The sequence below is a fragment of the Capricornis sumatraensis genome, chromosome 2 (assembly GCF_032405125.1).
Source record: "Capricornis sumatraensis isolate serow.1 chromosome 2, serow.2, whole genome shotgun sequence".
Classification (NCBI taxonomy): domain Eukaryota; kingdom Metazoa; phylum Chordata; class Mammalia; order Artiodactyla; family Bovidae; genus Capricornis; species Capricornis sumatraensis.
In genome coordinates, this window is record NC_091070.1 from 178,193,726 (window position 1) to 178,218,084 (window position 24,359).

General features: G+C 42.2%; 1 protein-coding gene across 3 annotated transcripts; it reads right to left on the minus strand.

Moving 5' to 3' along the window:
* Positions 1-11,015: 11,015 nt before the first annotated feature.
* GADD45A (growth arrest and DNA damage inducible alpha) lies at positions 11,016-14,342 on the minus strand. 3 transcript variants are annotated; one of them, XM_068964313.1, is made up of 4 exons: positions 13,921-14,327; positions 13,316-13,417; positions 12,831-13,068; positions 11,016-11,767 (listed from the first exon to the last, which is right to left on the minus strand). In XM_068964313.1, the coding sequence occupies exons 1-4, from the start codon at positions 13,962-13,964 to the stop codon at positions 11,654-11,656; spliced, it is 498 nt and encodes a 165-aa protein (XP_068820414.1). In that variant the 5' UTR covers positions 13,965-14,327; the 3' UTR covers positions 11,016-11,653. The 3 variants fall into 3 exon arrangements, with proteins under 3 accessions (XP_068820414.1, XP_068820417.1, XP_068820416.1); XM_068964316.1 differs by lacking the exon at positions 12,831-13,068 and having other exon boundaries at positions 13,921-14,342; XM_068964315.1 differs by lacking the exon at positions 13,316-13,417 and having other exon boundaries at positions 13,921-14,335.
* Positions 14,343-24,359: the final 10,017 nt, after the last annotated feature.

Genomic DNA, 24,359 nt, shown 5'->3' on the forward strand with positions numbered 1-24,359 from the left:
TACTTTACACATGAGGTAATGGAAGTTCAGAGAGATCCAAAAGTGCATTTGATATGCTTTTTTAGGGCTTCCCAGGTGACTCAGTGGCAAAGAATCCACCTGCCAGTGCAGGAGATACAGGTTGGATCCCTGGGGAAAGAACCCCTATAGGAGGAAATGGCAACCTGAAAAATCCCATGGAGAGAAGAGCCTGGTGGGCTACAGTCTATAGGGATGCAAAGAGTTGGACACGACTGAGCATGCATTCATGTTTTTAAAAAACTGCAATTTTTCTTGAGTTGTCAGTATGAGGTAAGAGAAAGAACAGGTCTTGGAAGCAGAAAACATGGGCTGTAGTTGGAGTGCCACTAACTTGCTGTGTAACCTTATGAGTTTTATGATTTCTGGTCCTGTTTCCAGAAAAAAAGAAAAAGGATTGTTTAAGAAGGATTCAGGCTAAGTAATTGTTAACTGTTCTTTTAGTCTTAAATTTTATACAAATTTGGAGGAGGAAAGCAATTCATTTTGGATCACCTTTTTTTACCATCTTCACCCTCAGTCATCTCACATTTTCTTTCTTGAATTGAAAACCAGGAGGGAAAGAGCCAAAGTCTAGAGTATGGGGTCACTGAAGGGAATGTGGGTTTGCTGTGTATAATTATAGATATTTAAAAGATATTTAAAGGATCACTTCCCGATACTTCAGCTACTGACTCATCATCAGGCCTGGAAAGAATTTTTAAGGAAAAATGAATTGTAGAAAGGTATTTTGTATATAAGCAGTTAATAGAATTAAATGAGCACATTTCTTCGAAGTATCAACAATGTCTCATGAGTTATAACTACAAAAAGAAAAACAGGCCACTCAAACATTAAATGTAAGTAACAGAGCATTTTAAAATTTAGTTTTTAGAAGCAGGACAAAGAAGAATTCATTCATTTGTTGAGCTCCTACTAGGAGTATGGTAGCTGCTACTAACACTGTGTATGTAACTACTAACACTAAGTATGCCCTAGAATAAACCCAGAAAAGACTAGGATCTCCCAAGATAGGGAGGGTAGGGGTAGAGGGTGGGTATTACTATGCAATGTGGTAAATGCTATTCTAAGAAGTGGCCCTGCCTGAGTGAGTCAGAAAAGATTTCATGGGGGAGGCAGTGTATCAGCTGGGCCTTGAAGGATGAGTAGGAGTTGGTTAGTGAAGACTGCTGCTGCTGCTAAGTCGCTTCAGTCGTGTCCAACTCTGTGCCACCCCATGGATGGCAGCCTACCAGGCTCCTCCGTCCCTGGGATTCTCCAGGCAAGAACACTGGAGTGAAGGATATTCTCAGCTGCTAAAACAGTGTGTACAAGCTAAATTCTAAAGAAGTCTGCATATCAGACTTCTGTTAATTCTGGGTAACAGATCTCTGAGGCAGGACTACAGGGAGGAACAAGCTGATGAGGTTGGGAAAGAAGCTTGAGTCAAGTCATCAAAAGCAGAACTTTTCTACTGATTATAAAGACGAGGTAAGGGAGTTAGTAGAGTTGCTTAAGCAGGGGTTTGACATGTTAAGCTTTGTTTCCTTAAAGATAAGGAGACTGAATAAGGAGAAAGAACTAGTGAAGACTGACAGTGGTTATTTCTAAGCCCCCACCAGGATTTCATAATTCTTTTATTGAACTTTGTTCAACTCCTTCATTCCAAACCTTTATCACCCTACTCAAACTCTCTGTATTTATCTCCTTCCCATCAAGTAAATAATCCTGCCTTCCTCAACAGAAAAAATGCTGGGGCCATTTGGCCTGAATTTTTAAAACTCCCTACCTTTCCACATCCAAATTTCTGCATCACACCCAAGCAAATAATTTCTATCAGGCTCACAGGTGAGAAGCAAGTCCACCAGCTATTCCTGGAGCCCCTTCTCCTCTTTTCTTCTTTCTCATCAAAATTTCCCCAGAAAGTGGTCCACCTTCTGTGTCTTCTCTTCCCCACCTCCCATCTTCTCAATTGAAGGCAACGTGGTTTTACTCACACCGACACAGTGAAACTGATTTCACCCAACGAAATGGACAGTGAACTCTTAATTTCCAAATTCCATGGAACATTTCAGTCTCTGCTTTAGGGACTCCTCTAACAGTGAGAATTATTCTCTTCTGTAAACTCACCATTCTGCCCCTCCAGCTTCTGTGACATCAAGACTCTCATTTCCCCTCTATGTCTGCCTTTTAAAATCCCACCCTGAGTCCCAAGTTTCTATCCTTGGCTGACTGCTGCTCTGCTCACTTTATCCATTCTTCTTGGTGAGCTCATCCACTCTCACAGTTAGTATATGCTGAGGATTCCGAGATCAAAACATCCAGCCCAATTTTGTCCAAACATCCAACTTATCTATTCTCCTGGACACTTCTAACCGGTAGTCGCACAAGTATTTGAAACATAATGCATCCAAGACTGAACCCATCTCCCCTCCAGAAACTTTAACTGACAGCCATATTATCTCTAAATTGCCTCAGCTGGAAACCTAGGAGGCATTCAAGAATTCCCCCTCGTTCTTTACATCTGGTTACCCAGTCTCACCTATTTCATTGCCCATATACTTCTAAAATCCATCTCTTATTTTCCTAACTGCAAGTCCAGGCCTGTATCACCCCTTGACTGAACTGCAAAAGTGTCCCATGTAGACTCCAGCCTCCATGGCTGCCCTGGTATTAGGATGGCCAACTTTTTCTATTTACTTGGAACTGTCTCAGTTTTGACCCTGAAAGTCTTACACCCAGGAAATCTCTCAGTCCCCACTCTTAGTTGCAAATAAAACTAAAACCCTATTTTTAACTGAAAATGAAATTACGCACATTACTGAGAATCCATAGACCTACCTTCAGGTATAGCTAGATTCAGGAGCTCTGCTTCCAAGATTCACCTCTGCCCTTTGCTTTTTTTTTTAAACTTTTTGTTTTGTATTGGGGTATAGCAGATTAACAAAAAGTGTTGTGACAGTTTCTGGTGAACAGTGGAAGGACCCAGCCATACATAGATATGTAGCCATTCTCCCCCAAACTCCCCTCCTATCCAGGCTGCCACATACCACTGAGTAGAAATCCATGTGCTATACAGTAGGTCTTTGTTGGTTATCCATTCAAAATATAGCAGTATGTTCACATCCTTCCCAAACTCCCCAACTATCCCTTCCCCCCATCCCTCCCTCTGGCAACCATAAGTTCATTCTCCAAGTCTGTGAGTCTCTTTCTGTTTTTTAAGTAGGTTCATTGATATCATCTCTTTTTAAATTCCACATATAAGGGCTATCATATGAAATTCCTCCTTCGCTGTCTGACTTAATTCACTCAATAGGACTGCCCTTTGCTCTTAAATAAACTTACTCTCCGTGGCATGCAAATGCCTGCCAGTAATCTTAGACTCATCGATCAGCTTGTCAGCCTGTAAAGAGATTCTCTACTCTGACAGAGAAGTCTCAGGAAGATTTCTGATTGGCCCAGCTGATGTCACATGATCTATCCCCATCCCAATCACCATGGCCAGGAAGATGACCCAGGCCTATATTCCAGATTTCCTTTTGAGGCTGAGGTGAGGGGTGCTAACCAGAAAGGAGGAGGAGGAGGGGAGCAGGACAGACACGAACAACAAACAGCTGCCCCTTTACATTACGCTCCCCTCCGATCCCATCACACTGATCCGGGTAATTGAATTCATCTGAGAAGAGTGAACCGTAGACCACTGTTAGCCAACTTTACTATTCCGAATAAAATCCTCAGAGTCCCCTCATTGCCTGCAGGGCAAAGTCATGCTCCTCAGAAGGCTCTCTCTGAGCTGGTCTCTGTCTACCTTTTTAGCCTACCTTTCTCCACTCCTTCCTTAACACTTAATCCTCTAGCAAACACCACAGACTAGAAGAGTCCCTCGTGCACAGCATTTTTCTCCCCTGACTCGCTTTTAACCATGCTTCAGGACTCAGGTCAAGCATCACCCTTTCCTGGAAGGCTTCCTCACCACCACCACCACCACCCTAAACACACACACACAGCGCATGCCCAGACTTGCCAGGCCACTACACCACCTTGAAAATTCTGTGTCTGTCAGCTCCTACATAGACTGCAGGTCGAAACTGCACCACAATCATCTTTCCATAGCAAGTTCCAGCACAGAACTTGGCACACAGCATGCATTCAACCTTTGATTTTGAACAGAAACTGCTCTGCTTTGATAATCCTAATGAGTGATAAAGGACCAAATTAAGTTAATGGAAATGGAGAGGAGAAACTAGATTAGTGGAAATTAACATAATTTAATTGGATGATGTCTTTTCACATTCTGTCGTGTAGTTTACTGGGGTGAGGTGCTTTCTTTTTCACTGAAGTCACCCTCTAATTTGCAAACATAGAATAATGATACAAAATACATACATACATAGGAAATTACTCACCGGTGGGAGATGTACTTATCATTAGGGCACATATATTCAGTATCTCCAGGAACTGAGCCAAGTGCTCTCTATGCATTGTTTTGTTTAATCCCCACAAACAAACCAATGATATAAGCCTTGTTTATTTTCCCATTTTCTGGGAGAAATCACTGAGGTTGAGAGAAGTTACACTACCTTTCACAAGTCCTAGCTGGGATCCAAGACTCAAGCTCAGGTCTTTCTGGCTATAAAAGCCTATTGTCAAATGCTTCCCTGGTGGCTCAGTGGTAAAGAATCTGCCTGTCAATGCAGAAGACACAGGTTTGATCCCTGGTCTGGGAAGATCACACACAACCCAGGGCAACTAAGCACACGCACCACAGCTGTTGAGCCTGTGCCGTAGAGCCTATGTGGAGAAGGCAATGGCACCCCACTCCTGGAAAACCCCATGGATGGAGGAGCCTGGTGGGCTGCAGTCCATGGGGTCGTTAGGAGTCAGACACGACTACTTTCACTTTTCACTTTCATGCACTGGAGAAGGAAATGGCGACCCACTCCAGTATTTTTGCCTGGAGAATCCCAGGGACGGGGGAGCCTGGTGGGCTGCCGTCTATGGGGTTGCACAGAGTTGGACACGACTGAAGGGACTTAGCAGCAGCAGCTAGAACCTGTGAGCCACAATTACTGAAGCCATCAGAGCCATGCTCTGCACCTCAATGAGAAGCCCGTGTATCTCAATTAGAAAACAGCCCTCGCTCAACACAACTAGAGAAAACCCATGGGCAGCAACAAAGAACCAGCATAGCCAAAAATAAATTTTTTAAAAGCCTATTGTTTTAACTGCTATACTCTTATTCTTGATCACTTGCCAGCTCTGTCCAGTTATACAAAGAAGCCCAAAATGAAATCAGAAGGCTTTTCTCCAGGTGAGCCTTTTATCAGAGTGATTATTTTGATACTGTGGTGATGTAATCAGGTGTTAAGTGGTGATGGTAGGAAAGTTTGCTGCTTTTCTGCAAAGTCCTCAGACACTTATTTGTAGAAGGTATATCAGCATAAAGTACCCAGGGACACAAAAGTCACTTCTCCCATGAGGAGGTTCTAGGATGAAAGACAACAATTCTTAGAATTCTCTCCTGTTTTTGTCCCCTTTAGTTTTCCTGGGGCTCTGTCCCACTTAGTGGATAAGTAAAAGATTAGATCCAATTAGTTTCAGCCTCCCCGAGGCTAACCTGTGCTGTCTGGAAGGCCTTTAAGAGACAGTTTAGAGTAGAATTTTGATTTTCCCTTTCCTTGCCATGTGGCTTTAGAGGAGTCTCTTGACCCCTGAGCCTCAGGAGCTTTGGCAAGGAACCAAATGGATTAATAAATGTGAAAGCACATTATAAGCCAGAAAGTACTTAACAGATATAAGAAAAATAGGAAATCTACTCACTTCCCGAGCACCTTACCTTATGCCTGACGTCAAGCAGTCCTCTGTACAAGAGTTTGTCTCTGCAATGCTGTCAACTTCTTGTCTTGTCCAAGTGCCCAGCCCTGTGTCTGGTGCATAACAGGTCTGTTGTTCTCTCAATTCAAGGAAGCCCTAAGGGCCAACCTGTCCGTGGACCATCCCACCTTTTGTAGTTATTTTCCTCAGTGCTCAGTTGTATATGACTCTTTGCAACTCCATGACTGTAGCCCACCAGGCTCCTCTGTCCGTGGAATATTTTCCAGGAAAGAATACTGAAGCAGGTTGCCATTTCTGACTCCAGGGGATCTTCCCGACCCAGAGATAGAACCTGCATCTCCTGCATTGGTAGGCGGATTCTTGATAGAACCGTACCACCTGGGAAGCCCTAGTTCTTTGGACTGGTACAGAATAATAAACTAGTAAATTTTAACTCTGTCCACAGGCAGCAAATTGTTCTGGTTATACCTCTTCCCTGAGAGTCTCTTTAATCTTTGCAGAGAAACCGGTATCCCTCAGCTCCTGGTGGGCTGACATCAGAGAGACTGATCTGGTGAAAGCTGCCCCTCCCCCTCCCCCGAGATTTGTAAAGCATGATTCTACTGCATTTCAGGTGGAAGAACTCCAAGAAAGCATGCAATGTTTGTCAAACTGCCCTGATAATAAGAACTACCTAAAGTACTTGTTGAAAAAAATAAATTCTGAGCCTTTCCCAGACCCATTTAATCTGAAGCTCTTGGGAAAGGGTCTTAGAGCTGTATTTTTAACATACAGCCCTAGGTCTTCGTTGTCTATTGGAAAATGTGAGAAATTCTGGAGGACAAATCCCTTATTTTTACACAGGAAGAATCTGAGCCCCAGAATAAGAGATATTTGTCATTGGGGGAGGGTGAGTGAAAGGTGGACCCCACATGCCTAAAAGGATTAGGAAGGGAAACCTAAGTGAGTCCAGGAGGCTTAAGTTGACAATAGGCAAGGGTAAGGTCTGTAGCAAACTGGAAATCCTTGTCTAAAATGGAGGAGCCTCCCTCAGCTGCAGCCAATTGCTACAGTGCAGACTGTGGGCCCACTGTTGCCACAAATAGCAAACTTCCAAGAGACAATAGAAATAAAGATTTTTCTAAGAAATTTCTTCATGTATAAATGTTGACAAAAAATATGTTTTAAAAAAATATGTTTTTAAACATTGTGTAGGACAAATTTCTCTTAGCTACCAGTTTCCAGGGTTCCCTCATGGCTGAGTGGTAAAGAACCCACCTGCCAATGCAGCAGACATCAGTTGGGAAGACCCCCTGGAAAAGAAAATGGCAACCCACTCCAGTGTTCTCACCTGGAAAATTCCACAGAGGAGCCTGGTGGGCAACAGTCCATGGAGTTGCAAAGAGTCAGACACGACTGAGCACAAAACCAAAACAACAAATCCCTCTGTGAGGGTTGTGGCTGTCCCAGAAACTCACCCCAATTGTGCTTCAAACATACCCTCCAGAGCTACAGCTCCTCTAGAGGAACAAGTGTCCCTTCACTATCCCCTGGCCAGTCTCTTCATCCTTTGGGTCTGACTGGATCTTCCCAACCTTCCCGGCCCCCCAAGAACACTTAAGCCTTGAACACAGCACATTGTCACTGATTGCCCTGCATCACAGGTGTCAGTCTTTACACTAAACTGCACACATTCTTAAAGACAAAGGCCTTGTTTTTACACTTTTGCAGCCCTGGGACTTAATGCCCAGGGCATGACGGGCTTTCAGTAAATAGCATTAAAGAAGTGAATGTGTTGATATTGATTTCCTTATTTGATAACAAACTTTCTAAGGACAAGCACTACCTCTTAGAGGCTACCTCTGTCTATTCTCTGCAGCACCTAGCAGAATTATAATCAATATTCAATTAGTTAAGTAATTTGTGTGGTTTGCAAGATACGATGATAACTTCTGATCAAAGAAGTCACAACCTTTTTCTGCAAGTCATCCTCATGTGCCCTCCAGAAATTTCCACCCCTTGAACTCTCATAGCAGTTCTCTAGGCACTTCTCCTTTGGATTTTATCTGTTGATGTTTGTGTCTCATTACTTCACTAGGCTGGAAACTCTTTGAGGTCAGAGTAGGTTTCTGATTTTTTTTTTTTTTTTGTAAACTTCAATATAACCAGCATAGCCCTTGCTCATAATAAGCACTCAAACAGGATGAGACTGTTGGATGGCTTCATCGACTCAATGGATGTAAGTTTGAACAAACTCTAGGAGACAGTGAAGGACAGGGAAGCCTGCCATGCTGCAGTCCATGGGGTCTCAAAGAGTCGGACATGACTGAGTGACTGAACAACAACAAAATTCTTTCTTTGTGATCTTCATGAATACAACCTTTTTACACAGTTTCTTATGTTTATTGTGCTATGTGCTAAGTCTCTTCAGTCATATCCAACTCTGCAACTCTATAGACTGAAGCCTGCTAGGCTCCTCTGTCCATGGGATTTTCCAGGCAAGAACACTGGAGTGGGTTGCCACCCTCTTCTCCGGGGGATCTTCCTGACCCAGGAATCAAACCCGCATATACTGCATTGCAGGCAGATTCTTAACTGCTGAGCCACTGGGGGAATCCTGATGGTTATCTAAGGATTGTTTAAAAGGAAAAAGAAAAAAAAAAAAGATTCAATTCAGTTTGAGGGACACTGGCCTGGTGTTAAATCATGCCATTGAGAGTTTTATTCATTTAAAGGAACCACATCTCACTGCTTGCAGCCTTCTATCAAATCTCAAAGAATAAAATTGAGCCCATATAGTTGAAAATTGAGGAAACAATGATTTTATAAGGGTCATAGCAAGGCATCTCAAAACATGCTTTGACAACACTTCCAATTAACAATATACAAACAGCTCTTTCATAGCCATGACACTTCCTTCATTTGGGAAATAAAATATGTTATTATGGGAGAATACTTACCTTCATGAGTCCTTTCATTATAGAAATTTAATTTACTGAGGGCCTTGACAAACTACAGGAGGGAGGAGTCAACACTATTTATGACACTGAGGTAAAGTTGCCAGTGGGAAAAGTAGGTATTTTCCACAAACAACACACCTTAGAAAGAGGAGGGGATTTCTGTCCCCTCTGTAACATTTCCACCTACTTGTAATAAGCAGGGTTAATAGCATTTAAAGCAACAACTGAAAAATACTAGCAACATTTAGAGGCAGAATCTGCCCTGGTAATTGCATACTTGTTTACAATTAACTCAATTGTTTCAGAGTGGATTTTTCAACGCCCTGTTACTTTTGTGTTATGTTCAATCAGGAAGGGATAACAACTGTTAACACTTAAAAACTGAAACTTCAAAATCCCGTGAATTGTTGGGATTTTTCTGAAAGCAAACAACCTCAAGGATGCACACTACCACTTTCATCTCTCAGCACTATGAAATAAGAGTACACATGCAAGACACTTTTCTTTGAATACGTATATCGTGTTATAAGCAACAGATTTTTCTGATGCCTTGGAAGTTTTCCTATTGCCATCACTCCAGTTTCAGTAGTAGACACACTGTATTGACACCTATCACGTGCCAGGTAGTTTGCATTCATTATTTGTAAATCAGAGTCAGACACACTGAGTGACTAAGAACATACATAAGCCGCTCCTCCCCACTCTGCCTTCCGAGTTTAATTTACTCATCTTTGCAGGAGGGTCTTTAATCAAGTAGTTTTGGGAAAGAATTGGAAGTATTTCTACTTAATGGGATGGAAAAAAAATCTGTTTAAAACTCACTGCTTTCCATCTTCTGATAATGTAAAAAACAACTATTAAATAGCAGTTACATTTTGGATCAGGCACTAGCTTAAATAAGATGCAAGCCTAAACAAGGACTACAATTCCACATTTCTGGTAGATGTGGAAAAACAGAAACTTAATTGCAAGGTGAAGGGCTCATGTGCCTATGTTATTCCTAAGATATGCAGAAACTTGGTGCTTTTTGTAACTCTTAGCTGGCATTTCTCTCCTCTGATTTCTACTTTTTCCTGATTGTATGTAGTCATGACAAGGGTGGGAGACAGATGGCTGGGGAGCCATGGGGTGTTGTGGGGGAGGGTATGGTTTGAGAAGTAGGCAAAGAAAAATCCTGAGTACCAAAGCTATATTAGGCCTCTCCTCAGTAGGCATTTTTGCTTTCTTTGGCTGGATGTCCAAAAGATTGTTGCAGTTAATTATCAAGTGACTGTTCCAAGTAAAAGATGACTGTTCTGCTAAAGCCTTTCATTTCTTTTGCTCTTTTTTTCCCTCTCCCATCTAATTTAGCCAAACCCCTCAGAACCATAGCACACACATTCAGCTGAAAGGCACACAGCTCTAGGAAGAGAAGAATGGCACCAAAATCTTCGGCAGGCCACTCCCTGCTTCCTGAATGTGCTTCTGCAAAATGCACAGCCTTGGACGGTTGTGGTCACTTTCCAATTGGCCTTCTCACCTGTGGCAGCTTATCCAATAACCCGTCTTTCAGTGCCCAGCGTTATCTTCCTGAAACACTGATCACGTCACTCCCTGCATGAAGGCGTCTACAGACTGGCCAAAGTTTACAGAAGAAAGCCCAAATGCTAAGGGTGACATGGAATGCCATTCCCAGTCTGGGCCTAATCCCACCTACCTTTCAGCCTTATCTCTCCCTTATCTTTCTACGCCAGAGGCACACACAGAATCACTCTTGCTTCCCTGAACAGGTTTTGGTCTTTCAGGCCTCCACACCTTCCCAGAAACTAGTGCTGCTGCTAGCAATATCCTTTTCCTGTTTTAAGATCCAAACAAAATGATCTCTTCCCAGGAAAAACTTCACTGGTCTTGCAGGTAGGTCTTTGGTGACTCCCTCCCCTCTGCTTCTGTAACATGTTGCATATAATATTAGAGCACTAGTTATCATTTAACTGTATTTATCCCTGTTTTGCAACTGCAATTTCCCACACCACTTTTCCCTAATTCCAACCCAACTTCTAAATCACCTTTGTTTTTCCGACTTTTGGTGTAGGGTAGAGCAAGGCATCACTAAAATGCCCACTAAATAAATAAAAACCAATATCATGCCATGTTCAGCCCAAATGTTTTGAGTAGAAAAATATTTTATATACATACATACACACACATCTATATATACAGATGCACATATACTATATATACATGATTTCACATGGGTTTTAATTTTTCCATATTGAAAAAAAAACTTGTTTAAAATAAAGTACAAGTTAAAGAAACAAAAGTACACATTAAGAAATGATGCAATTATTCCATACCAGTTTATTGTAGATATTGTGTTTCCAAAAATTTATAGCATAAATAACCTTTCATGTCATAAAATAACTTAGTACAATTTATAATAAAACTTTGAGAATTTAACATCTCATCAAAATACAATAAAATATGGTTTTAAAATATGATTAACCCTTTTTTTTTTTTTAACTTGAGGGCATAAAAACCAAAATTACCCAAACTATGGCTGCACATTTAAACTTTAACAAAGCATATTGGGTTTATTTAAATGTAACTCAACCATCCTAAATTAATACATAGTTTTGTTTTCCTTCCTGCATGGTTCTTTGTAATTTCTGTTCCTTTTGACTTGTATTTCTGTTTCCACACAGCTTCCTTCTTCATTTTCACCTCTTTCCATCTGCTAAGTCATCTATCTCCGGGCTCCCAGAACATGTAGTTGAACTCACTCAGCCCCTTGACATCAGTTTCTGTAATCCTTGCATCAGTGTAGGGAGTAACTGCTTGAGTAACTACAAAGGTATTTCAAAACTTCAGTGCAATTTGCTTCAGTTATTTTCATTCAGATGCCATCACCGTTCAGGGAGATTAATCACTGGAACCCACTGATCCATGTAGCGACTTTCCCGGCAAAAACAAATAAGTTGACTTAAGGCAGGATCCTTCCACTGTGATGAATGCGGATTCTGGGAACAAATTTAGAAAAAATAAAATTATTATTTTTTTAAAAATCAGACTTTGCTACTAATTACAATACTTCTGAGGGGAAGACGCTTGAACATTCTATACTTTGGCTGTGTTACAGACCACTTAAAACCATTAGAAAAATTTTTCCAGGTAGTTGGGTTTCCTGCAAAATCGTTAAGGGTAATTCTCTACAAAGCTATACTCTGCAAAGTCTGAACACATGCAACTAACTGAGTCATATATATGTTTTCATATTTATTCAGTTTTTGCCTGAGAGTATTATTCATAGGCTTGTCCTACCAAACTTGTACCTTGGTGGACACCTGAGAAATACTTCCATGCTGGGCTACCAGGAGTTTAGAGCTGCAGAGCAGTTAACTAAAACTGCCACCTGTTATCCTCCCAAAAGAGAGAGTAGTATTTTTCAGGAGTAGCAAAATAATGAGGCTGCCACTTAAGGAGATCAGTCAAACTGTTCCAAAATGTAAAACACAAAACAATCACATTTACCTCTGTAAATACAAGTTATCTACCTTTCAAAGGTTTTTATGGGGGCATGGGGGCATTTAAAAAACTTCAAGACCACAGAGAAAAAATTTCCACTCTATTCTCTTAATGTATTTCTAGGGAATTAATGAGGTCTGTCTCCTACACCATTTCTATTTTTAGCTCTGACTGGCAGAGAATGAGGCTGACTCCTTAATGAGGGTGAGCCAGGAATTTATTCGGCTTTATCTAATCTGCCCTGCTAAAGGAATTAGTCACGGGAGGTAGTGCAGATGTAGGTAGGGAGTAGCTGGACTGACAATGCTGAGTCACAAGGATCTCTTCCGCTTCTGGCAGCCTCCAACGTGCTTAGACACGTTCTGTCCCAGAGAAAATCCCCATGATGAAACTAGCACATCTCGGCTGAAAGTCCAGCCACACGCTTTAATGGGGCAAAGGCTCCCGTCTCTTAACCCTCGCCCATTTCAGATCTGGAGTCAGGCGCCTCTCAGCGCTCACGAACTTCCTGCCAGGACTCTAACCTCCAGCTGCCCGCAAGTCCCCCTTCTCCCTTACCGTCACCAGCACGCAATGCAGGTCCGGGGGCTGCTCTGCGCCCTCGCTGGCTGCGGGGCCCGCATCGGTCTCCAGGAGCAAGAGTTCGGCCAGCCGGCCCGGGTTGCTGACACGCAGGATGTCGATATCATTCTCGCAGCAGAATGCCTGGATCAGGGTGAAGTGGATCTGCAGCGCCACGTCCCTGTCGTCGTCCTCGTCCGCCGCCAGCAGGCACAGCACCACGTTATCCGGGTCGCTGCGGGCAGGGAACGAACGGGCTGGTGAGCCCAAAGGCAAGACCCGCCGCGTGGCAGCCTGCACCCCCCGCCCAGGTGCCAGGGGTCGCACCCGGGTCCGCTCACTCCCCCTGGGACAAGTAGCCACGGAACAGATGGAACGCGGCAGGAAGTGGCGCTGCAGGGCGAGGGGAGACCGGTGAAAGCGACCTTCTCTGGCTGGGGCGAACAGGAGAACCAAGAGGGTCACGCGAGGGCTCCACTTACACGTTGAGCAGCTTGGCCGCCTCGTACACCCCGACGGTGATGGTGCGCTGACTCAGGGCTTTGCTGAGCACTTCCTCGAGGGCATCCCCCACCTTATCCATCCTACACGCGGGAAGAAACAAGGGGATCCCGTCACAATAAGCCCCTCCGGGTAGTCGCCGCCTCCTCGCCCTGCACCGCGACCCTCCCAACCGAGGGCACGCGCAATAGCGCCCCTCGACCTTTTGCAAACCCAGGACTCCCTGGGATATCATCCCCTTCCCCCCATAACCCTTACGCCCGGAGGCCCGGCACCCTGTGAGCAGCCCCGAGAGTGACATCCGCCACCCTTTCCCTAGTGCTCTACTAGTCGGCCGCAAGAGCTGCACGGGCAGGGACGGTCACGTCTGCCGTTTGCAAAGCCTCGAGGGGCTAGACCGGCGTGCGGGGTACGCTCTTCCCGTCCACGCGCGCCTCCGGAGTGTTCCAGAGGAAGAAAGGCGGAATAGGAGGTACCCGCTGCAAACTTTGAACCACTCGCTCCCCATTAACCATGCATAGCCCAGCAGCACCGGAGTGCGCGCAGGAGGCAAGCAGAGTTCTGGCAGAGGCTCTGGCCGACTTACCTTTCGGTCTTTTGCTCTCCAGCCGAGAATTCCTCCAAAGTCATATTGCAACTGCAGGTCGCCCACAGAGAGAGAGCGGCGTGCGAGCTGCTCCTGCCACCGCCGGCGCGCGGGCGCCTGCTTTCCACACTCCCTTGCAGGCTCCTCCAGCGCCCGCCACCACCGCGCCGTCCGCCCCTCCCGCCCCGCTCACTCGCTTGCTCGTTAGTCGGCTCTCAGCAGCCCACTCGCCACTAACCACGACACTAACTCCACAGCTGCCTCACAGCCACTGAAGGACAAAGGCCCCGCTCCCAGGAGTTATCCTGCCAACCCCCAGCCAACCACCATCCTCTTTATTTGCATACGCGCAGCCATTGGGCTATGCAAATCAGCCTGTTCAGACAATTTGACCTCAGCTCCAGGAACCAGGCGGAGAGGAGCGGAAGAGGGAGGGGCCAGGAGGAGAAAGAGCCTAGGGGGCGGGGGCGGGCGGGGTTCCGAGCCTACTCTCACCCGGTAGGCGGGGCGGGTAGGAGCGGAGATCTTCGTAGGGGGGCGGGGAAAGGAGGGTGTCTTCAGCTTGGGCTGGAGCTGGCTGCCAAGTGTTTTTCTTGCTGGTGCGCTTTTTTTTTTAATTGTAGTTTCAAGTCTTTTGTTTTGGGGGGCTGCTGTTAACATCTATTTTCAGGGTTAATGCACCCAAGTCTAGTAATTATTAGTACGCAGGTTATATAAAAAGAGTGTATCCAGACCTCTGGGGCAAAGTTTACCTCAGAAGTGTTGTTTATGTAAGTCTAAGCAAAGCTGCTTATTAGTAGTAGTATTATTTCGGTGCCCTGATGGCTGGTTTGATTTATTTTTGGAAACTTGCAAGGGTTGGAAGCTCAAAAAAGAAAAATCAACACATTTGTGTTTGGTGGTGGCAGGAAACCAAGTTGGAATCTTTTACGCAGAAAGCAGAAAGACTTCCCACCTGCCCAGGGTAACTGTGGAAAACTGAGTTCAGGAGGAGCTGGTCACCACATGTATAATCATTTTATTCTAGCCTCACAACCCCAATTCACCTTTCTCAGCCTTTCCCAAAGGAGGATCCTTCTGCAGGGCACCAGCTAAGAGACAAATGTCTGACACCCACACAAGGCACACATCTAAACTCAAAATGCTCTGGATATGCCCTCAGCTTCCTTTCATGAGGCAAGTATGTCACTACCTTCCACAGGGGGCCTATGATCTCACTGTGAATTATTGATGTTAGTTGCTGAATCATGAAGTTGCCGCTATAGGTCCTTTTAGTCATAGGCTAAAATTTCACCTTTGAGATAATGGCAATCTGTGGGTGGAAAGAAAGTAGTAGTTCTACATTTTTGAAAAACAAAATTGAATGTAGAGTTTGAATCGGTTGAAAGTTCTCTGTATCATGAGTTTATGCAATAAATGCAAAAATATGTGTTAAACCTACTGAAGTCACCAGAAGTGGTAAAAAAAGAAAAAAAATACTCCCATATGCTTGCTTTCAAAACAATGCTTGCATTTTTAAGGTCACTGTACAGACAAAGGTCACAGAAGTAATTTTCTGCTAAGCTACAAGGGAGTTTTTGTACCCGTATGTTCATATCATTCTAGACAAAATATTCTTCAGCTTTCTTGATCTTAATTTAGAGGAAAAGAAAAGTGATAGGTCAGGTTTTCTGGCTCATTTATTTGAGCTGCCATTTTGCACTTCATCTCTAACTGCATTGTCAGCAAGGGACAAGTTTTGACTAAAGGAATGGTGCTGGTCTGTGGGTCATTTACCCAGAAATGTATGTTTCATATCCATACCTTAAATTCTAACATGTAACGTCTTTTAAAGAATTCCTTTAAATTGGAATTTAGGTAGGTACTAAAGCATTTTCAGTTTTGCAAACAAAACCTGAATTATGCAATCTGGCCTGAGTCATCATTTGGAGACTGTTGAACTCTGTTCTGTGGAACTCCAAGGTTCTACTCACTAGGTATTTCTTAGAGGTTCCTTGGAAGAAGTATGATCACTGTAAACTGACAGCAAATTAGGAAATCGAGTGAGTTTCTTGACAGCAGGGAGTGTGACTTCATCAATGTGGTATTCTTGGCACCTACCACAATTTCTGCATTTGGTGGAAGCATGGCCAGTGTTCACTGAGTTAAGTAGAATCTGAATTGAACAATAAGATCTCAGAATACTACAGTCCTGTGCAATGCATGAATTCTAAGATATTCTACATTTAATTTTAGTTCAAAAAAACTTCTTTGCTGTCCTACAATATACCAAGAACTGTACAATTCCTGGCCCTTTGCCTTTAAAGGGCTTACCATCTAATTATTATGCCCATGCTTGAACTGGGTTTTGGGACAAAATACTATGCACTGTCATCAGCCAGCTATGCTGAAAGTCCCATGACTTTAGTCATCTGAACGGAAACTGTAGGACAGTAGAACCCATGTATTGTTATTCCAATTCAAGTGAACCACAGCCCTGATAATACCCCACCAAGGTCAATTATAATAAGTAAAAATGCGGTATAAAAAGATTACTTCTTAATATAGGCCCAGTTTCTCACTCAACAAGTACACTGCATTCTTTATTTGATTTCAAGGGAAAGTGATTTGTTCAAGTGCTATGGGGTTGTTCTCTATGAGATAAGCCTAGCCTTCCAGTATTCAAAAATATTCATCTGTCATACTTTCTGACTCAGATATGTTACACCATTTTGCCTCATTGCTGAGTCTGCCTAGACTGTTTCATCACTGATTATTTTGGTGTTTCACACTGGAAGTAGGAGCTGCATTTGTCTGCCACTAGATTGCAGTTATATATTAGGATGAATTTAGATGATACTGTTCATAAATGCTTATTTGTCCCTGGGGAGGATGGTATCCAATGATAAATTACAGGAATAGCCCTAGATAGGTACATATGTGTATATATACTTTTTTCATATATTCTAAAAATAATCTGTATTAAAATATAATTCCAATATATATAATCATTTAAAAAATTATCCCAGGTAATTCCAAGTACTTCAACTGCACAGAACTGAATGACCTTCTGGTAATATTTATAATGATGCTAAATGGTTATATTTGGATGTTAGATAAAAATAAATTTATATTCAGGAGTTGTCAAATAATTTTAGCACTGCTGCCTGCTTCACATCTTAAAAGTCTTTTTTTATTTTTTTCATTATTATCATACATATATTCTTACTACTGGTTCTGTAGTATAGAATGATAAATTTTCTCTCTTTCAAAAATTCATCAACCCTTTAACATCTGAAGGAAATATGATGCTTATTATTTCAGTACTAGACATATTATTCTTCAAATTGAAGGATATCAATTAGTCTATGACAGATGTATTAACTATTAATACTTATCTAGAACTGTATCATATTACATTTTGTTGTTAAAAATCCTAAGGTTCCTGAAGTATTTTTTTGTATAAGTCTGGTAAAGTTAGTTTCTAAAGTCAGGCTCTCAATTTCCCTCAATTTTTTTCTCAAAGAAGACTGTTCAGACAATTTACACCTAAAAATGTATAATTTCATAAGATCAATATTTCCATTTCAATTTAACATAAACATTTAGTTTCTTGGACCATCTGGTAGGCAAATTCTGAGATGGCCTCAATGATCTCTAACCCCAATGTTAACCTTTTTATAAGCCTTTTCCTTTGCGTGTGGGTAGAACCCATTTCTTGTTTCGAACCAATAGAATATGTGTTGAGCTATCACACCCATGATTATGTTATATTCTATGACAAAGGTGAAAGTACTTTGCTAGTATAAGTATTTAGTTGACTTTGGGTTAATCAGGAGGAAGTTTGACTGTAAATTGATACAGTCACTATGGAGAACAGTAAAAAGCTAAAAATAGAGCTACCATATCATCCAACAACCCCCCTCCTAGGCATCTATCTGGAGAAAAACTTGGTTCAAAAGTATATATGCATCCCAGTGTTCATTGTAGCACTGTTGCAATAGCAAAGACATGTGGTAGTTGCTCAGTCCTGTTCAACTCTGTGACCCCATGGACTGTAAGCATGCCACGCTCCTCTGTCCATGGGATTTTCTAGGCAAAAGTACTGGAGTGGGTTGCCATTTCCTTCTCCAGGGGATCTTTCCAACCCAGGGATTGAACCCGGGTCTCCTGCCTTTCAAGCATATTCTTTACCACCTGAGCCACCAGGGAAGCCCTGACGTTCAGATGAATGGATAAAGAAGACGTGGTACATATATACAATGTAATATTACTCAGCCATTAAAAAAAGAGTGAAATAATGCCATTTGCAGCCACTTGGAGGGATCTGGAGATTATTATACTAAGAGAAGTAAGTCAGACAGAGAAAGTCAAAGATCATATGATATCACTTATACACAGAATATAAAAAAATGATACAAATGAACTTATCTACAAAAGAGAAACAGACTCACAGACTTAGAAAATGAACTTATGGTTACCAGGGGTAAGGTTGGTAGAAGGGATAGACTGAGAGTTTGGGGTTTCTGTGTACACACTGACATATTAAAAATAGATAACCAACAAGGATCTACAGTATAGCCCAAGGAACTCTGCTCACTATTCTGTGATAACCTAAATGGGAAAAGTATTTGAAGAAGAACAAAAAAATAAATAAATAAAAAGGGAGATTATGCTAGGTGGGCCTAACCTAATCACGTGAGCCCTTTAGAAGAGGGCTCAACCTTCTCTGAAGAAGTACTGGAAGCATCAGAGACTTTCTTTCTTCACTGCTGGTTTTGAAGGAACAAACTTCCATTAAGCTGCAAGAAAATGGATTTTACCAACAACCTGAGGGAGCTTGGCAATATACCCTTCCCTAGTCAAGCCTTCAAATGAGAATGTAGTCTGGTTAACACTGATTTTTAGCCTTGTGAGACTCTAAAACGATCACCCTGCTAAACCACATCCAGACATCTGACCTGCAGAAACTATGTGATAATACTAAGTGTTGTTTTATACCATTAAGTAACTTGCTATTTGTAATCTGTTATGTAGAATCAAAGCCTAATGCAATATCCTTAATACTACCTTGTTGTATGTTCAATAAATTCTTACCCTATGGAAATTTTCTTCAGCTATTAATATTCATGGCACTAGAGGCATGGTGTTGCTTTGAGCTTTAGGCTGACCACCTTGTGTTGCCATTAGCTGCTCACGTTTCACCAGCCATGCAGGGGCCATCCAGCTGAGGTGTCAGATGAAGAGACTCTCTAGGACATTTTTCAGGGACCCCTTCACCCCATTTCCCCACCTTCCCACTGAGTTAAGTGTATCAGGATGTTTCTATCATGGTAGGAATGTTCTCTCTGTGAATGTCTCTACTTGGTGGACTGCTCAAAAGTGAAGAAGATAGGTGTTCTGGATGGGTAATTGGCCATTGGTGTTCTGGTAATATGACCAGGTTTCTGAATTTTTTGTCTCTGAAATAGAAGAGGTGATTCTTTTCACCCATGTCCTTCATTGTAAAGGTTTATCCTTCCTAACTCTTAAAAGCTTAGTTTTTCTCTGTCTATACTCACTCTCTTGGTGACCTCATCCAGTCTCATGACCTTAAATATTTATATGCTGATGACTCCCAAATACACTTCCAATCTGGTCAGTCATCTCCTCTGAACCTCAGGCTTACTCATCATCTCTGTGTTGATATACAATAAGCATCTCAAACTTACAATGACCAAAGTTGGTAATACTCCTCCTATAGGTTAATGGCAGCCCACTCCAGTGTTCTTGCCTGGAGAATCCCAGGGATGGGGGAGCCTGGTGGGCTGCCGTCTATGGGGTCACACAGAATCGGACATGACTGAAGCGACTTAGCAGGATGGGTTAATGGAAACTCTATTCTTCCCATTGCTCAGCCACCAAGCCATGGTGTCATCCTTGACTTCTTTTCTTCACAACCCACATCCGGTCCATCAGCAAACCCTATTGACTTACTTCAAAAAATAAAATAATTCAACCCATTCTCAGGCTTCCACCACCACCCCACCACCATCTGCCCCTTGGATAGCTGCAACAACTGGTTTCTCTCTCTGCTTTTGTCCTTCCTCTACTTACCTCCAGCAGCCAAAGTATTCTGTATACTATGGAATACTATAATACTACCTATACTATGGAATAGCCCACCAGGTTCCTCTGTCCATGGAATTCTCCAGGTAAGGATACTGGAGTGGGCAGCCATTTCCTTCTCCAGGGGATCTTCTTGACCCAGGGATCGAATCCATGTCTCCCACATTGCAGGCAGAATCTTTACCATCTGAGCCACCAGAGAAACCCTGAAATATAGAATACTATAGTACTATATAAACTATAGAATACTATATATACTGTCTCCATAAAATCAAGTCAGATCACAGTCACTTCTCTGACCCAAACTTACTAATGGCTCCACTTTTCCCTTAGAGTAAAAGCCAAAGTCCTTACTAAGGTCTAAGAGACCCTGCAAAACTCTGTCCACTTTGATGAAAAGTTCTAATATGGATGACGGTGACAACTGCACAACTGTGGTTCTTCAGTCACTAAGTCATGTCTGACTCTTTGTGGCCCCATGGACTGCAGCACATCAGTCCTCCCTGTCCTTTACTATCTCCCAGAGTTCCACTTCATCTTCTGTCACCCCCTTCTCCTCCTGCCTTCAATCTTTCCCAGCATCAGGGTCTTTTCCAATGAGTCAGCTCTTTGCATCCAATGGCCAAAGTATTGGAGCTTCAGCATCAGTCCTTCCAGTGACTTTCCTGGTAGTCCAGTGGTTAAGACCCCATGCTTCCAATGCAGGGGACATGGGTTCTATCCCTGGTCAGGGAACTAAGATCCCACATGCCATGCAGTGCACAACTGTATTAATATATTAAAAAGTCACTGAGTAGTATATATAGGGTAAATTGTAGGTAATGTAGATTGTATCTCAATAAACCTGTTATTAAAAAAGTACTGAATCCCTCCTCGAATCTCATATTTTACTACTCTCTATCATATGCATTCCTTCCAAGCCACAGTGACCTTCCTTCTGCCTCAGGGCTCTGTACTAACTAAAAGTGTTAATCGCTCAATCGTGTCTGACTCTCTGTGACCCCATGGATTGTAGCCCACCAGGCTTCTCTGTCCATGGAGCTCTTGCAAAAATACTGGAGCCATTCCCTTCCCCAGGGGATCTTTCCTGACCCAGGGGTCAAGCTTGCATCTCCCACATTGCAGGCAGATTCTTAACTAAGTCATGAGGGAAGCCCTGTACTGACTGAAAGCCATGAATATTTTCTCCTGACCATCACATTGCTCACTCCTTTCAAGTTTCTTTCTCGGTGAGGCCTACCCTGCCCACTCCTGGCATTACGGATCCCCTAAACCCTGTTCTCTCTCTTTTTAAAATACTTTTAACATACTTATATATCATTATCTGGCTCCCCTCTCCTACCCACTCTGCTCCCCAAGTATAAGTTCAATGGAGTAGGATTTGTTTTGGTCACTGACTGATTCCTAAGTAGTTAGAAGAGTGCCTTGCACAGGGTAGACCCGGAATAAATGGTCATTGAATCAGATATTGTTGAATGAATAAGTTATACAGATTTAAAGATTTAATTAATGAACTAGAACATAAAGCTATACATCTTCTAGTCTCTTATATATCAGAAACCATTTTTGACTGAATCCTATTTTTGTTGATTGTACTTTTTTAATCACAGAGGTTTGTATGCCCTTATCTACATTTTTATATTCTTCTTTGTACACCCTTCACCCCCACCTCAACAATTTTTAAATATATTTTTTCAGGTGCTATAAACTGGCCCATTCTGTAACTAAGGATTTGTGACCTCTACCAGTCTGTATCGTGTGCACATATAAAACCCAATAGATTAAAAGGTACTTAATTGCCAAGTTTCAAGGCTTGTTCTTTCACTGTAGCATAAAAGATTATAATGATGAGGAAAACAACCTTGAAAGGTTTTTATGAAGGTGAGTTTTGAAGTGGGAGGTTTAAAAGAGCAGAGATGGAGTGTTCATTATAGAAGCAACATACAAGAAAAACAAATGGAAATACAATTGAAAACACTGAGTAATATTTAGGAGACTGTAAGCAAAAGAAATAAAGCACAAAGGGAAATAAAAGCCTTCTTTACTACTGTTTGAACTCTTACCTCTTTCTCTGGCTTTAGCACTTGTAAGCGTTTCATCTCTAGTCATTGGAAATTTCTGCCAGGAGAGCTTAGACGCTGAAATTGCTTTTAAGATCTATTCTGTGAATAATATGCATTCTTACATTTTTGCTTTGGTCTTCCTTTACTTTGGCAATGAAATCTCAGTCTCTAGGTCTGGAAGATATTAAATATTAAAAAGGGCAATTTATGATTAAACCCTATAAGGCTGTGTGTGATCTTTTGAAGAGGGTCTGGGACACAGTCTTTTGAAACACCCATTTCTCAGGGCTGGTCTGGAGGTTGTCTGACAGTACTCTTTCTGGCTTCTGTTTGACTTTATATTGTAAAGGTCTAAAGTAGCCTCATTTTTAGTAACCAAAGAATGCAGTAAGCAGACTGTTATCTGACTGTCCATTATGAACACTTTACTCCTGGGCTTCATGGACCATATCAGTTTGTGGCAAAGTGATGGATTGTGTTTACCATTCTGTGTTGACCTATAAGGGTTTCTGCCATATGCTATAGCTCATCCCTTTAAGACAGAGGAGGGGGAGGCCCCGTTAGTATCACTGGCCACTAAGCAGAAATGGGTCAGGGACTTTGCTTTCTCAGCTGGAGTATCACCCTGGCTTGGCAAGCTATCCTCCCTATTTTAGGAAAGCATCACCATCAAATATAAGAAGTCCTGTCTATAGATTCACTTGATTGTTTATGTTTTACATCTGTATCTTAGAAATCCTTTGAAGTGATGCTGTAAAATTAAGATCTGTGGGGCTACTTTGCCTACATAGCCAGCATGACAAATCTAATTTGATGTCCTTATAAGAAGGTGGATTGAATGATACGTGATCTTAGGTAGGATATTTACCCTCTTCATATCTCAGTTTCTTCATTTACTACTAAGTAATGCGGATGAGAACTCCCTTTGGAGAGTTCTTTGGGGATGGGAAAGAAGTTCCCTCCCCTTTGGGGGAAGAGAACTCCCTTTACCCCAAAGAAGTAGTAGGTATAATCCCACACAAAGATAAATAAAAGCAGAAGTGTTCTGGCTGATGTAGTCAGATGGGGGTGGGGCTGAGACTGAGAAACAGAAGTCTGAGGGCTTGGGCCTCCTCTTATCAACAGCCCCCCACCCCAGCTCAACTCGTTGTCTTTGTTGATCATGGTTGGAAACTAAAAAGTTTGTTCTATAACACCTTTCCAACTTTGATTTTTTTGCTTAATAATTTGTTATTCTAATAATCATTCTGTAATTTTCAGCAACCACCAAAAGACATTTAATATTTCATTTACCACGAAAAATGTTATTTTTCTAGGGCCCTCCCTTGTGATCTAGTGGTTGAGAATCTGCCTTCCAGTGCAGAGGACTCAGGTTCAATCCCTGGTCCTAGAACTAAGATTCCACATGCTATAGGGCAAGTAAACCACAACTAGAGAGGCCTGCAGGCCACAGCTTTTGAGCCTGTACACTCTATAGCCTGGACTCTGCAGCAAGAGGAGTCCACACCCCAAACAGAGAAAGCCTACATGCCACAAGTAAGAGCCTGTGCTCCGCAGTGAAGACCCAGCACAGCCAAAATAAAAATAAATCAGTAATAAAAAATAAACTATAAAAAGTTTTTTCTGGGCCTTAAAAGCTTAATCACCAGATCATCTGCCTAAAGAATTAAAAACACATTCATATCCCTCTGCTGTGGTATCAATTTTTAAAAATCTCAACCATTTCAATAGGTTAGTCGAGATTAGGTTGCAGCTTGCCTTGTTAACCTTAATGTATTGCCTGGTTACCAAATGCTATGGAGTATGATTTGGCACTGTCTCTTAATAAACAGGTTGCACCTGGGAGCTAGTGGGAATTCTCCCGTCTGAGAAGAAACAGCTACAACAGATGGTAAAACGACTGAAAACCAGGTGGGGTCATTGTTTAATGACCATTTGAATTAAGTTTGGTTAATTTGGCATGTCTCTCATTATCCCTAGCAACTGGACCCTCTACTCCATGTTATAAGTTTGGGCCTATATCTTTTACATAAACTATCAAAACAGGTCCATCTGTGATCCTGAAGCTATATTTGCCTTAAATTCAACCACAATGTAAATTCTAAAGTCTTTGGGTCTAGCTGTGAGAAGCTGTTAAACACAGTCCTTTAGCAGTACTCTGCAATTAACTTTTTCTCAAGTGACTTCCTGTCGTCCATGACATGGATAAATGTCTCTTTACATTTTTCTAGGTTTTTATTGAGGCAAAGAACTTCCTCTTAACCTAAAGAATTTAGCAGAAATTTCCAA

Coding starts and splice junctions, on each gene's coding strand:
- GADD45A (XM_068964313.1), bottom strand. CDS start 13,964: ATGACTTTGGAGGAATTCTCGGCTGGAGAGCAAAAGACCGAAAG. Junction 13,069..13,315: donor GCGGCCAAGCTGCTCAACGT/GTAAGTGGAGCC, acceptor CCCTGCCCGCAG/CGACCCGGATAACGTGGTGC. Junction 11,768..12,830: donor TGCATTGCGTGCTGGTGACG/GTAAGGGAGAAG, acceptor ATTTGTTCCCAG/AATCCGCATTCATCACAGTG.